At 52.2% G+C, this 14328-nt stretch overlaps 1 protein-coding gene across 2 annotated transcripts; it reads right to left on the reverse strand.

Annotated features, from left to right (window-relative positions):
- Window positions 1–3298: 3298 nt before the first annotated feature.
- On the reverse strand, window positions 3299–7984 carry TREM2 (triggering receptor expressed on myeloid cells 2). 2 transcript variants are annotated; one of them, XM_025925617.2, is made up of 5 exons: window positions 7721–7900; window positions 5944–6294; window positions 4471–4561; window positions 3576–3769; window positions 3299–3479 (listed from the first exon to the last, which is right to left on the reverse strand). In XM_025925617.2, the coding sequence occupies exons 1-5, from the start codon at window positions 7758–7760 to the stop codon at window positions 3463–3465; spliced, it is 693 nt and encodes a 230-aa protein (XP_025781402.1). In that variant the 5' UTR covers window positions 7761–7900; the 3' UTR covers window positions 3299–3462. The 2 variants fall into 2 exon arrangements, with proteins under 2 accessions (XP_025781402.1, XP_086562925.1); XM_086706799.1 differs by lacking the exons at window positions 3299–3479; window positions 3576–3769 and adding an exon at window positions 3776–4268 and having other exon boundaries at window positions 7721–7984.
- Between the last annotated feature and the right edge of the window lie 6344 nt (window positions 7985–14328).

Raw genomic sequence — 14328 nt, forward strand, 5'->3', positions numbered from 1 at the left:
GGCTCTGGCAACTGCATCAACCCTTTGATAATTATGCTCCATTTTCTTCTTTCCCCTGTTTTCTGGAACCCCTTAATGAGTTGGATATTGAACCTCATGTACTCATCCCCTTTGCACAACTTTTCTCTCTTTTCCCATCATTTTGTCCATTGCGTTCTGATTTCCAGAAGGTACCCTCATCTTTTTCTCTCATCCCTTTTACATTTTTATGCCTTGGCATTTTCACTTTACAAGATTTCTTATTCTCCAAACTTTTTTTACGGCATATTATTTTTGTTTCACGAATGCACTATCCTCTCTGTGGGGAGATCATTCTCCACGGATATTTTCACGTTTCTGTGTGGTCTGGGCACTGATCAAGCTTTGTTCGACGGTTATCAAATAGCAAGCGTGCTTTGGAAGCTAGAGAGAGGGTACCAGCTCCTGAGGGATTTGCTTATACCCCCACCCCCTTCCCTAGAGAAGATCTGTTTACCTTCCAGAGTAAAGGTATCTATCTATCGATCTATCTATCTATCTATCTATCTACTGTCTCTCCAGAGAGGAAGATGGGCCAATGTGCCAGATGCCATGTGTAAACTCCAAGCCTCATAATTTGGGGTTCCCTTACCGTGACAGGAACCCACTGCCCACCCAGGAAACATCTGGCCCCCATTCGTGTCCCCCTGTGCAGAACTGGGGTGTGGGGACCCTGCACAGAACGTGGACGATACACCTCCTGATCTGGGACTCCAGGGGGAGCACTGGTGCTCGGAGAGACAAAGGCAGGTAAGGTGAGGATGTCTGGAAGGGGCAGCCAGCGCCTGACCTAGACATCACACCTAGAAAGGGGCTAAAGAAACTACCCTCCCTCCTTCCTCTCCCCTCCCTTCTCTGCTCCTTCCCTCTCTCTGCTCTCTCCTTCCTTCAGGAACAAGAAGTTACCAATGGGAACTGGGACCAGGAGCCTGAGAAAGCCAGACAGTGCGTTAAGCTGGAAGTGGTGAGAGGGTGACCAGTTGTCCCGTCTGCCCAGACTTAGGAGTTTTCCTGGGAGATATGGGTCTTTTGGTGATACACTGGCAAAGTCTTGGGCAAACCAGACAGGTGGGTCAGCCTCATGGGTGATGTGGAAATGCTTATATCTGTCCTGCCAGTACGTATCAGGCTTTCTTTGATTTCCTTGCGGGTAAGTCATTACACTAACAGTCCACAGAAGTATTGTGAAGCGAGACCTGTCCTCAGTATTTGACTGAGTGCCTAAAATGGTCCACCGCTGGGTACAAAGGACAGAGGTGACCAGGCAGGATCCTGGCCTCAGGGAGGTGGGCATTATAGAAGAGGAAGGAAGCCAGTGTTTATTCGGGACCTATTCTGCACCAGACATCGGCCCTGGGACTTTCACTAATGGTATTTCTTTCAACCTCACAAAACTTCAGCAAAGCAGGGTTGCTCGTTTGTTTGTTTTTTGTTTGTTTGGTTGATTGATTTCTGAGGAGAGGGAAGGGGTAAAGAGAGAGGGAGATGGAGAATCTTAAGCAGGCTCCATGCCCAGCGCAGAGCCCAATGCGGGCCTCAATGTCATGACCGTGAGATCATGACCTGAGCCGAAATCAAGAGCCAGGCACTTCACTGACTGAGCCACCCGGGTGCCCCTGTTCTGTGTTTTTATTAGGTGAGGACCATGGGGCTCAGGTTTCTTAGTAGGAGGCAAAGCTTAAATTTGAAACTAAATTACCTGATCCCCCCTTCAGTCCAGTGTGCACCCCAGAGAGTCCAAGGCAGGGGATCCCAGTGGTGATCCAAGTCCCCAGGGGGACGTCTCCAATGTGGGGGAGGAAGAAAGAGAAAAGGCCAAGCTCCCAAGAACAGGGAAACTCCAGACACGTTCTCGTGCCAGCCTTGGGGAGCCGTGCATCTTTGCCGCTAGACAGTGCCTCGGGTCTGCGGGAAGGAGACCGGTGCCTGGGACACAATAAGAAAGCTTCACGTGTGGCTGAGTCTAAGGGCCTGGGACACACAGCCCGGCCCAGCATCTGCAGGGAGTGAGCCAAGCAGGTCTGGGCAAGACTGGCTCTGGGGAGTGATGTGTGCACATGAGGCTGGGCACGAGGGCTGCATCGGGGGTCCTTCCCAACGATCCGAAAGTCCACGGTGGGGGGCAAAGCTGCCACTTGTGGCCACGTCCACAGAGGGTCCCAGGCTTCCACCTCACAGAGGCCCAGGACAGAAAGCCTGAGGATGGGCTCCTCCCCCCGCAGCCCTCCCTGGGCAAGTCTGCGTCCCCACTCCCCTCACTCGGGCCACAGTGGTGTGTGTGTGCCCCGGGAAGAGATGAGTCCCTCTGGCCTGGTCCTCTCCCCCTGATGTGGTTCTCCTACGCAGATTCCTTCTGCTGCCCTCTAAATTACATCATCCCTGTCCCTTGTGCACCCCCAGTGCGCCTAGCCTGGCTTCACTGGTCGTTTCTTCCTGGGCACTTTTGCCCTTCAGCATACCATCTGGCTGACTGACTTGTGTCTGTGTCCCTCCCCTTCCCCGGGTCCGGGGACCTTGTGTGAGCAGGAATCTTTGCCTGTTTGGTTCTCGCTTGTCTCCAGCTCTCAGAATGGTACCTGGCGCAGAACATATCCATTTTCTCATGAAATAAATGAGTAGGATGGAGCTAGAGGGAAGGGCAACGTGACCACGAAGTGAAATTTGCACTTCCAGGCTCTACTGGGGACTTGGGGTGACATCTTTCCCTCATGAGCCTCAGTTTCCCTTCTGTGCAGTGAGGGGCTCAGACCAGTAGTTCCCGGCTCTGGTATGCTGCACTCCATGAGGCCAGCCGTGGGTGTTCCCCTGGAGGGGAAGTAACACGCGGAAAGCAGAGGTCTGGGGAAGCGAGTCGATGAGTCAGCTGGGCGTTAGATGGACTGACGGGTGGGGGAGGTGGGCCGCAATAATTCTCGGGAACTGACAGGTGGGAGGCAAATGGAGGAGAGGGGCAGCAGCCTGGATGCTAGAGAAATCCCAGACAAGGAGGCAGGATCCAGCAATTAGATCTAAGGAAGGGAGCGAGGAAAAGCAAAAGATGGGCAGTTTGGAGGCGGGGAGAACAGAGAGACGCGGTAGCCTAAGACCCGAGGCCCCAAGGAGGCAGACCTCTTGTCTTTTCCTCGTCCAGATTCATTCTCCTAGCCTGGTAGCCAAAGAGAAGTCTTGGATTTATTTGTGAGAGTGTTTAATAACCAATGCCTACAAGTTGGTCAATGTCCTTCCCACTTCCCAGGTGTGCCTGCACACACACACACACACACACACACACACACACACACACACACACCTCTGTTTCCAGGGGCCAGGGGAAGCAGGGTGTGGGCAGGGTGACCTTTCACCAAAGCAGAACCATGAGTCTTGGTGGCTGAGGGGCAAGTGTGCAGGCCGGGGTGGTCCCAGCAGACCTCTCCCGGGGCCTCTCTTCCCATGCCGGGTCTTCTCTCACGTGTCTCTCTGCCCTGAAACCGACCGCGTGCTCACACAGCCCCTCTGAGCCCCACCTCGCCACCCCTGCCCAGTCCACCCCCATCCACCACTGCGCTCTGGAAGCTCACCTGTTAGGGTCTGGAGCTGGTAACCTGGGTCACGGCTGCAGTCCAGCCCACCGGCCCGGGGCGTCCCCAGTTTCTGCCCATGCCAGGCCGCAGCCCAGAGAGCACTGGCTGCTAAAAGCTTGCCCAGAAACATGCAGGCCAGGAGGAAAAGGATGGGAGTGGGTGGAAAGGGGATATCCTCTTCTGAGAGACCCCTTGAAGACACAAGGAGGACATGAGGGAGACCTTGGGGTGGCCTACACACTGGAGTCTGCCCACCGAGAAGGACTGGGGAGACACCAGGTGCTTTCAGGGGCCTAGAATAGCTCCCCACCCAGCACCATCCCTGGGATGAGGCTTGAGGGAGCCTGTAGTCAGGAGACCTGAGTTCTAGATACGGATCCACCTGCTGAGTGCATTTAAACACATCACCTTCCCTTGCTGGGCAGTTTCCTGCTGTGCATAATAGTATAGTCTGGGGTGTGTGTGTGTGTGTGTGTGTGTGCACATGTGCACTCCATGGTTATACTAACAGTATTTTAACACCAGTACACAGGAATGAACCAATCAGAGCTGATCCTACCAAAGGAGCAGGGATGGGGATGGGGTCCCAGTTTTGTCCCAAAACCCTTATTATTGCTGAATTGTGGGGATGTCCAAGGGTGGCCAGGGAAGGGATGGGAGGCTGACCATTCAGGAGTCTTGGAGCAGCAGCTATGTATAAAAAAAGAATTTCAGCATGTTAACAACCGGCAGGGCCACACCAACACGCAATGGCTGGTCGGAGGGGTGTTCAGACAGATCATCTCCAGGCCCATTTTCATGCTCTAATTGCCTTGGGATTTGTAGCTCTAGGACCCCAACCCCCATCCCATGCCTGGGCTCTGCAGGGTGGAAGTCTGCCCCACCTCTGTACCTGGACATGCTGCGTTCCACCTGGGCATCCTCAAAGCTCTTGGACTCTTCAGGGATCCAGAGACCTCCAGGGTCCAGGTGATCAAGGGGGTCTGTGGGAGACAGAGCCTATGAGCTTCTAGCCCCTCCTCCTTGAGGCAGCCAGTCACAGTGGGGAGCACCCATCTGGATGCCACGAGGCCCCCTAGGCTCTGGCCTGGAGCAGATCAGGTCATTAACCTCTCTGAGCCTCGGTCTCCTCGCCTGTTGAGTGGGGTGATAGTGTTGCAGAATTCAGTGAGATCATCCTGTATGGCTAAGTGCCGAAACTACAACTCCCAACCCCCAACACACAGGGTCTTTGGGAAGGTCAAATGGATGAATGGATGTATTTGAAAGTTCTGTGTGAACTGTCAAGCTGTCTACACCAGCCATGGAGTATTATTATTATAATGTTATTTTCCTGCCACCCTCTTGGGAGCTGGCTTAGGCTTAGGCCCTAATAGGGCTGAAAATCTGTGTCTCCTTGGCCCCTACTGCCACCTCTGCATGTAAAAAAGGGGTGGCCATGGGGTTTGGGTCTAGGGCAAACCGTCTCCCCTCCCCTCCCCACCTTAGACCTTCGATGAATGGCTCATTTCCATCATAAGGGGCCATGTGGTGGGGGAGGATTTGAGAAGAGGGAGAGTCAGAAAGGGGACCCGAACCCCCAGATTTGTTCTCCTTTGGGATACATAGTGTTCTGGAGACACAGGCAGAAGGCTTTCCTGGAGGGCATCCCTGTGCAAATCCTGGGGCGGGGGGGACCCCCACTGCCACCCTGTGTCACCTGGCATGAGGATCCCAGGTCAGCTCAGCAGCAGGAGGCTGGGGTGTGGGCTGTCACTTACCCCCAAGCATTTTTAACTCTGTCGCCTCACTGATATGCCCTGGGAGCCCTGTGGGGGCAGCGGGACAAACATCATCATCTCCATTTAAAGATAAGGAAATGGAGGCCCGGAGAGACGAAGCACATCACCCAGGGTCACAGGCAGTGTCCCTTCATAGGGCTTGTTTTCTGTACCAGGTCAGTGCTTGATTTATGTTTGCAGGTCCTTTGGATAATTGGGTGAGGGAGTAAACGAACCTCCCACCACTCACTCCTTAAGGACCACTGTACAGTGCTCACATCCCAACTGGATGCCGAATGGATAAAGCTATGGGGAGAGGCAGGAGTGCAAGCAGCTCACTGGGTGCCTTGTGCAAATTAGAGCCCAGAATCCTTCCTGTAAGCGATGCAGGGAGTGCAGCCTGGAGCGGGGCGCCAGGGCTGGAGTGCGGTCCCCTTGCGCAGTGAGTAACCTGCACGACCATCCACAGGGGCCCTCAAGTGGGAGGGCAAGATCTGCACCGTGGGCTTCCCCAGGGTGGTCGAGAGGGCGGTCCTGTGCCCACACCTTGGAGACACAGTCCCGGCCCAGGGGTGGCCTAGAGGTGCAGTCAGCCACCCACTCACCGGCCAGCACCTCCACCAGGACCTTCCTGAGGGTGTCGGCCTCATCACCATAGAGACTCTGGCACTGGTAGAGGCCGGCATCGTGGGCTTGAAGATTCCGCAGCGTAATGGTGAGTGTGCCCCCCAGGGCATCATCCACGATGGCCGTGCTCCCATTCCACCTCTTCAGGAAAGACAGCAGCCACGAGCGGTGGGTGCTGACGACCCGCTGGCACGTGCCCTCTTCATCCAGCTGGCGGCACCAGGCTTTGCGTCTGCCCCAGTGCTTCAAGGAGTTGTAGGGGCAGGAGACCTGCAGGGACCGGCCCGCCATGCCCTGGAATACGGTGGTGTTGTGGGCTCGGGACAGCTCTGGGGAGGAGACATTCACTCACTCTTCGCTCATTCACCAAACGTTTATTGAACACCTACTGTGCGCGGTGAACAAGGAGACAGAAGTCTTGCTCTTAAGGAGCTCAGCTTCCTGTATAAGTTGGGAGAAGGCGCACAGTCCACCATGAAACCCAGGTCCCCAGTCCGGCTTTAACACTGTTGGACTTGCTGGGCATTTTTAAAGAACTGTCCCTCTCTGGACCTATTTCCAGAGACGTTGGCCTTGAAGTTCCCTCCGGTTCTCTTCCGCCCATTTTATCCCTATCACATGGGACCAAGACTTCTCCTCCAGGCTCTCCGTCTCAAGGGAGCGGGGCCAGTGGCCCCCTCAGGTCTGGGCTGGATACCCGCCTCCCTGCCCTGGCCATTCGTGCTCACTCTGCAGCGGCCCACGCGGGCCCCGGCTCTGCCATCTCCTCCTTCTGACCTTCAGTTCCCAGCTTCCCTATTTCTGTGGCTTTGTTCCCCTTTCAGGAGAGACTCATCTCAGAGCTATTTTGGGGGGAGACATGAGGCTGCTATTTTGGGGACGCGTCTTGGGATGGGGGAGATAGGCTTAAAGCGTGGTCTATTGCCAGGGCAGGGGCCGCAGGGGGTATCGTCCGGAGCCCTCTGCCTCGACTTCCCCTCTCTTGGTCCTCCCTTACCCCATCCGCAACCATATGGCAAAAGAGACTTGGAAGACAAGATTAGGGGGCAGGTGGCCTGCCTTTTGAAGCAGAGAGACCTGAGGGAAGAGGGAGGGGGCATCCCTCTGCCTCCAGGCAGCCCCCCATCGTCCCCCACACCGCTCCCCGCTAAGAAGCCTCAGGAGCAGGGCTTGGCTGGGACGGCCCCTCTGCTCACCATGTTTGCCTGTTGCCCTAGGGGAGCAAGAGGCACCTTACCCCAATGAAAAGAGGTAGTTGTGTGCAAGAACCTGGGGTGTCAACCCCCCATCTCCCTTCCAGGCCTGAGGACAAGAGGACCTTCACGTCAGCACAAGATGTACATCCTCAGCTACGGGTTGCTTTCCTCCTCTCTTTCTTCCCTCCCACCCTGCCATTCCTCCGGGGCCAGTGGTGCCTCATCTTCGGGGCTCTTACCAGTGCCCCCCCAAACTTCCCCCAACTGCTACCTAGTGCCTGAGGTACCACCATCAGAATTCCTTCCTTTTCTTTGTGGCCAGAATCCAGCAGCCCCTCATACTCCCACGTGCATGAAGAGTCAGACAGTGGGTTCTCCTCCCGGGGAGGGAGGGAGAGTATGAAGAATGCGGGGTGAGTGGGGAAAAGCAGGGTGCAGACCATGCTGAGGACGTCAGCCGCCTTTATAGTCGGGCCCAGGGCTGCCCGCCCACCCACCCACTGGATACTCAAGAAGGGGAAGGAGAGAAGGCCTGGCCAGCGGCAAGACGGGCTCCTACCTGTGACGGCCACCAGGATGAGCAGGCGGAGAGGCTCCATGTCAGGCTTCCCTGGTGGAAGGCAGACACAGGGGACCTTGTGCAAGATCTCGTCTTTCCCCTGAAGTGTGGAAAGGAGAGGGGCAGGCGCGTCGAGTGCTGCCCACAGGAACTGGGCTTTTAGGGATTGAGAAATAGTCAGGACTGGGGTCTGGTTTTATGATTCAGGGAGGGGGTGCGGGGTGGGGGAGGAAGGGAGAGGAGGGGCCAGTCACTGCTGCCCAGGAGGCAGTGGGAGGCTGAGGATCCCAGACCTCTGAGAGGCCAGCCTGCCCCACTGCCCGTCCCAGCCAGGGGGACCCCGCATGGCAGGGGCTGGACAGTGTCCAAGGCTGTGGAGCCCAGCCCAGGGATCACAGTCCTCACTGCTGTGTCCAGACCCTGCTCCAGCTTCACTGCCTATCACACTCTGGCTGCAGCCTTGCAAGGACCAGGGGCCAGCTGGACCCTCATCTGGGGCCTCCTAGTCCTTCCCTCCAGGCCAGCATCCCTGTAGTGTAGGTAGACTTCAAGTCCTCCTTCCTCACTGCCTGTGTGTGCAACCACACCCCCCACCACAACCTCTCTGTATCTCAGTCCTTACATCTGTATAGTGGGAATAAGAATAGTGTGTAGGGTTATTGGGAGGATAACATGGATTTCTACCGGCAAAGTGCTTTAGAATAGGGCCTGACACACAATAAGCACTCAGCAAATACTAATTAGTACTATTATCCCAGTTGGGGGGAGGGGGGGGAAGGGGGGAGATGGGCTTTGCACGAGGGGGAGAATTTCTCTTCCACCTGCCGTCTCCTGCCCAAGCGTATCCTTTGCACAGTTGGGCGCCTCCTGTGTGCACCAGCACACGAGGGCATTATTTTGTGCACGCACACACCTATGGGACAACACAGGATGTGACATTTGCTGGAGTTTCCAGGGCTGGAGGTGTGCTTTCTCCATAGGTGCAAGGGTGGGGTGGGGGTACTTGAAGGGTGATCCAGGCACAGGGATTTGCAGGTACAAAGCCACCAAAGTGTGAAATGGCTCTCGGCGGTCAGTCCTGGGATGGGGTGAGGGAGGAGTGGTAATTCCCAGGGGCGGGAAGGTGAGTCCTGCAGGGGGAAGTAGCAGAGAGGCCAGGAAGGGTCCACAGGCACCCACAGATCGCCAGAGTCTACTCTGGTTTCCTGCAAGCACTCACTGATTTGTTTTTATTTATTTCTTTACTGTGCATCTACGGTATTTACAGGGAATGTGCCTAGAGATGGGGGTTAATGATGAACATAATTTAGTCCTTCACTTGGAAAACCAGCTCCCCAGTCTTGACTTAATGGCTTAGGGAATGAAGGGTCTGAGGCCATCTGAAAATCACTGGATAGGTCCCCTTCTACGGTCTTTTTATAAAGTCAGGATTATTGGCATATCATTTACATACACAAGAATTCACCCCGTTAAGTGTCTACCTCTATGAATTTTGACAAATTCATACATCTGTGTAACAACCGCCACAATCAAAATATAGAACACCTCTATCAGCCCCCCAAAAAGCTCCCTCATGCTCCTGTTAGCCAATCTCTTCCTTTCCAGCTCAGGTCCTGGCAACCACTGATCTGACTTCTGTTCCTACGGCTTCCTGCCCTTTCTAGAATGTCCTATACCTGGAATTGTTTGATGTATAGCTCTGAGTTTGGCTTCTTTCACTTATGATAATGTATTCAGTACACATGAAGTTGTGCTCCTCAGTAATTCATCTACTTTTTATTGTTGAACAGTATTTCTTTGTATGGCTGATGCATACCTTGTCTATCCATTCACCAGCTGATGAACATTTGAGTGGTTTCAAGTTGGGGGCGATTATGAAAAAAGCCACCGTAGACATTCATGCACCTATATTTTGTGTGGTTATATGTGTCATTTCCCTTGGCTAAAACCCTAAGAGGGGTCATGTGGTAAGTGTGTGTCTAACTTTATAAATGCTGCCACACTATGTTGCAAAATGGCTATACTATTTTTGTATCCTTCTCAAGACTTGATATTGTCAGGGTTTGGAAAAGCCATTCTAATAATTTTGTGGCTATATCTCATTATGGTTTTAATTCTATTTTCATAATAACTAATGATGTTGAACATCTTATCATTGCCTGCTTTTTTTGAGAGAGAGAGGGAGGGAGGGAGAGGCAGTGCACGTGTGTGGGTAGAGGGGCAGAGGGAGAGGGAGAAAGAGAATCTTAAGCAGGCTCTATGCTCAGCATGAAGCCCAATGCGGGGCTCGGTGTCCCAACTGTGAGATCATGACCTGAGCCAAAATCAAGAATCGGATGCTCAACTGACTGAGGCTTCTGGGATTCAAACCCTTGCTCTCGAGCCCCCACCTCTGTCTCACCTCTGACTCCTCTCAGACTTGACCTTCTTTCTTTGTATTTGGACCATTGTTCTCTGACACTTCTAGCTGAGGCAGTTCTCCCATCCTTAGCATCTCATATTTTCTCAGACGGGGATCTTGGCCCCTGTCTAGAACCAGTACCTCCTCCCTTCAGGGCAGACACCTCCCGGGGAGTGAGGGTGTGTGTACTCGCTCAAGTGCATGTGCCGGGATTGCTTTAGGTCATGGGCAAGCAGCAGCCAGTAGGCTAGGGGATGGCAGGCCCAAAGGGAAGATCTGGACGACAGCACAGGAGCTAGGAGGCAGGGATCCAGGCACTGAACCTGCCTCAGGTCATCACGGACATCACAGGACTGAGACAGAAGTGCAGGGAACCTCATCTACCATGTGGCTGGATCAGGACTGGTCCAGATCCTGCCAGGATTGGGGAGGGTACCTAGCCTGCCTTTGGGGGCCAAGTGTGGGGATTAGAAGGCTGGATGGGACAGATGCAAAATGGGGATTGAGCACACAGGTTTGGGCTTCTTACAGACCCATGCTTAATCCCAGCTCTGTTATTTACTGGCTGTGTGGCCTTGGGCAAGTTCCTAACTCTCTGGGCCGGCTTCACTATCTGGGTATGTAAAGGTAGGGCATGTTAAGTACTCAAAAAAGAAAGAAAGAAGAAAGAAAAAAAAAAGAGAAAGAAAGAAAGAAAGAAAGAAAGAAAGAAAGAAAGAAGGAAGGAAGGAAGGAAGGAAGGAAGGAAGGAAGGAAGGAAGGAAGGAAAAGAAAGAAAGAAAGAAAGAAAGAAAGAAAGAAAGAAAGAAAGAAAGAAAGAGAAAGAAAGAAAAAGGCTAGAATTATTTTCCTTCCTCTTCCCTACATTTCTCTCTAAAATCTTCCTTCTTCCTGTCTATCTCCCTCCCAGAATTTCATCTTCCATTTTCAAGATGGCAGCTTTCCCTATATCTTGTCTAGCTGTCTGTCTGTCTGTCTGTGTATCTCCCCTGGATGATCCCCAGGAGCTACTTTCTCACCCGTCCCCTCTCCTCCCGTGTCTTCAGGTCCTACTCCCCACCGCCCCCACCACCACCACCACACACACACCTTTTCCTCCGTGCTTACCTTGCCACAGACTCACCTGTCTTCACATCTTCTTTATCCATTCATCCGTCGATGGACATTTGGGCTCTTTCCATCCTTTGGCTATTGTTGATAGTGCTGCTATAAACATTGGTGTGCATGTGCTGCTTTGCAACAGCAAACCTGTATACCTAGCAGTGCAATTGTGGGGCCGTAGGGTAGTTCTATTTTTAATTTTTTGAGGAAACTCCATGCTGTTTTCCAGGGTGGCTGCACCGATTTGCATTCCCAACAGCAGTGCAAAAGAGATCCTCTTTCTCCGCATCCTCACCAACATCTGTTGTTGCTGAGTTGTTAATGTTAGCCATTCTGATAGGTGTGAGGTGGTATCTCATTGTGGATTTGATTTATATTTCCCTGATGATAAGTGATGTTGAGCATTTTTTCATGTGTCGGTTGGCCATCTGGATGTTATCTTTGGAGAAGTGTCTATTTATGTCTTTTGCCCATTTCTTCACTGGATTATTTGTGTTTTGGGTGTTGAGTTTGATAAGTTCTTTATAGATTTTGGATTTATACATTATCTGATATGTCTTTTGCAAATATGTCCCATTCTGTCAGTTGCCTTTTAGTTTTGCTGATTGTTTCCTTCACTGTGCAGAAGCCTTTTTATTTCTTAGGGACAGCTTTGTTATTCATGCTCTTCAACTGCCCATTTGAGTCTGATCACCAGAAGACATGAATAGCCTCCTCCCAGCCCTCCTGGACTGACTTTTCTGCTGCCTTTGACCCCCGCTGACCGTGCTCCACTCCTGTCCCCACCCCTGCCCCATGCTATCCCTGCTCAGTCCTGCTCTGCCCCTGGGAGGCTGCCCCTCTGGACTCCATCACCCCAGCGCCTGGTCCCCTGGGTTACTACTGCTGGGTCTAGTGGAAGGGAGCTACAGGCAGGGGTTGGCAGTTAGGAGGAGAAATAAGTTGGAGTACTTACTTTCCCCTACTCCCTCCATGTCTGCCATGGCTCACACAGTGGCTGCCTTCCTCTGGAGCCATAACTCTGATTGGTGGTCCCTCCTCCACGGCTTCCGCTCTCACTTGGCTCCAAGAACACAGTTCTCTCTCCTTGCTCTTTCAAGTTGGGGTGTTAACACTCCCTGTCTTTGGATGCATCACCATCCCTTGGTGGCCCGCTCATCCTTGTCCACTCCTCTGTACAAACCCTGTTAAAATGATCGGCAATTGAACTCTCTTGTGCTTGCTGCCTGCTCCTGGAAGGGAACTTGCCCTACAACTACCCCCTCCCGGGCATTCCTTTCCCTCTTACCCAGGAAGTGGGAGAGCCTGGAGCCCTCTTCCCAGGGGCACATTCACTTATTCCACCTATTTTCCAAGCTCCTACCATATGCCAGGCTCCATGCTAGGTGCTAGGAAGGTGCATTGAGCACAGGAGTCACTGCCCCTTTGTTGCTAGATGCGGAAGTGATGTTGATATTGCAAATCTATATTGGCAGGATTTTAAGACAATACCCTGGGTTCAGGGAGTGAAGGGAGACCTTTAAATGAGTCATCAGAGAGAGCTTGGGGACATTTCTGGTCATCTCAGGCAGAAAGGCACATCTGGGCCTCTGTTCTGAGTGTGAGTTGAGAAGTCAGGACACCTGTTAAGGTGGAAGTGAGGGTCCAGGCTTGGACCACAGGGATCTGCCAACTGAAGATGGGTCTTGCCATGGCCAGAAACAAAATGCCTTAAAAATAAAAGAGAATTATTAGAGAATTCCAGCCTTTCTTTAGATTTTTTTTAATGTTTATTAATTTTTGAGAGAGAGAGACACACACACAGTGAGAGCCAGGGAGGGGCAGAGACAGAGGGGGAGACACAGGATCCGAAACAGGCTCCAGGCTCTGAGCTGTCAGCACACAGACTGACGTGGGGCTCGAACTCACGAACCGTGAGACCATGACCCAAACCCAAGTCAGACGCTTAACCGACTGAGCCACCCAGGCGCCCCAAGAATTGCAGCCTTTCTTAAAAGAAAGAAAACAGTTCCTCCTGAGTGGGGCGGATTCCCACCCCCAGCACTGAGTGGACCCCACCTAGTGGTGCTGTGTCCTTGTAATGCCCCGGACTGAGTCAGTCCACAAGTCCTTCCCTCTACACCCGGAGCACGTTGGGCAGTCTGGGATCAACAAGGAAGTAAATCCTGAGACCAATGTGCATCTAGACCAGCCCTTCCTAACAGTATCTGACCACAAAACCCTTCTAAAAGTACTCTAAATTTTCAGACAATCCGCAGGAGCGCCAGAGTTACATTTATGCCTGGATTAGAGTAGAAAGCAATGACAGTCCTAAAGATAAATTCGTTGCTGCAAAATTTGATAATTTTCAAAACAACTTTTAAGCAGAATTTTTAAAATCACAATTAAATTTTTTTTTCAACGTTTATTTATTTTTGGGACAGAGAGAGACAGAGCATGAACGGGGCAGGGGCAGAGAGAGAGGGAGACACAGAATCGGAAACAGGCTCCAGGCTCTGAGCCATCAGCCCAGAGCCCGACGCGGGGCTCGAACTCACGGACTGCGAGATCGTGACCTGGCTGAAGTCGGACGCCTAACCGACTGCGTCACCCAGGCACCCCTAAAATCACAATTTTGAAAAATCAGGTAATTTTTAAAGACCTAGTACTGAAATCACAGCAAGATAAAACGCTTATTCAATAGGGTTGTTAAATACATCGGTGATGTCCATGATTCCTTGGTAAATACTCCTTGTGCAGTTGAGACATCGTACCCACAAGTCACAGGCAATTTGCCCCAGGATCACCTGCCACAGTCATGTAGCACGCAGATTCAGAGGGAGCTTATTTCTATCATAATAACTATATAAAATGTGCTTAGCATTTTAAAAATCTTTTGAAAACTGTAGTCAATTTTTGTATGAAAAAATATAAAAATTAACTTTAAATAGGTAAAAGTTGTCCATAATTCCGCACTTAAAATACATGAGTTGGGGCACCTGGGTGGCTCAGTTGGTTAAGAGTCTGATCTTGATTTCAGCTCAGGTCATGATCTCACGGTTCGTGAGTTCAAGCCTGGCATGGGGCTCTGTGCTGACAGCATGGAGCCTGCGTGGGATTCTCTCCC

Source organism: Puma concolor, chromosome B2 (genome assembly GCF_028749965.1).
Source record: "Puma concolor isolate L17-30 chromosome B2, mPumCon1.1.hap2, whole genome shotgun sequence".
NCBI lineage: Eukaryota > Metazoa > Chordata > Mammalia > Carnivora > Felidae > Puma > Puma concolor.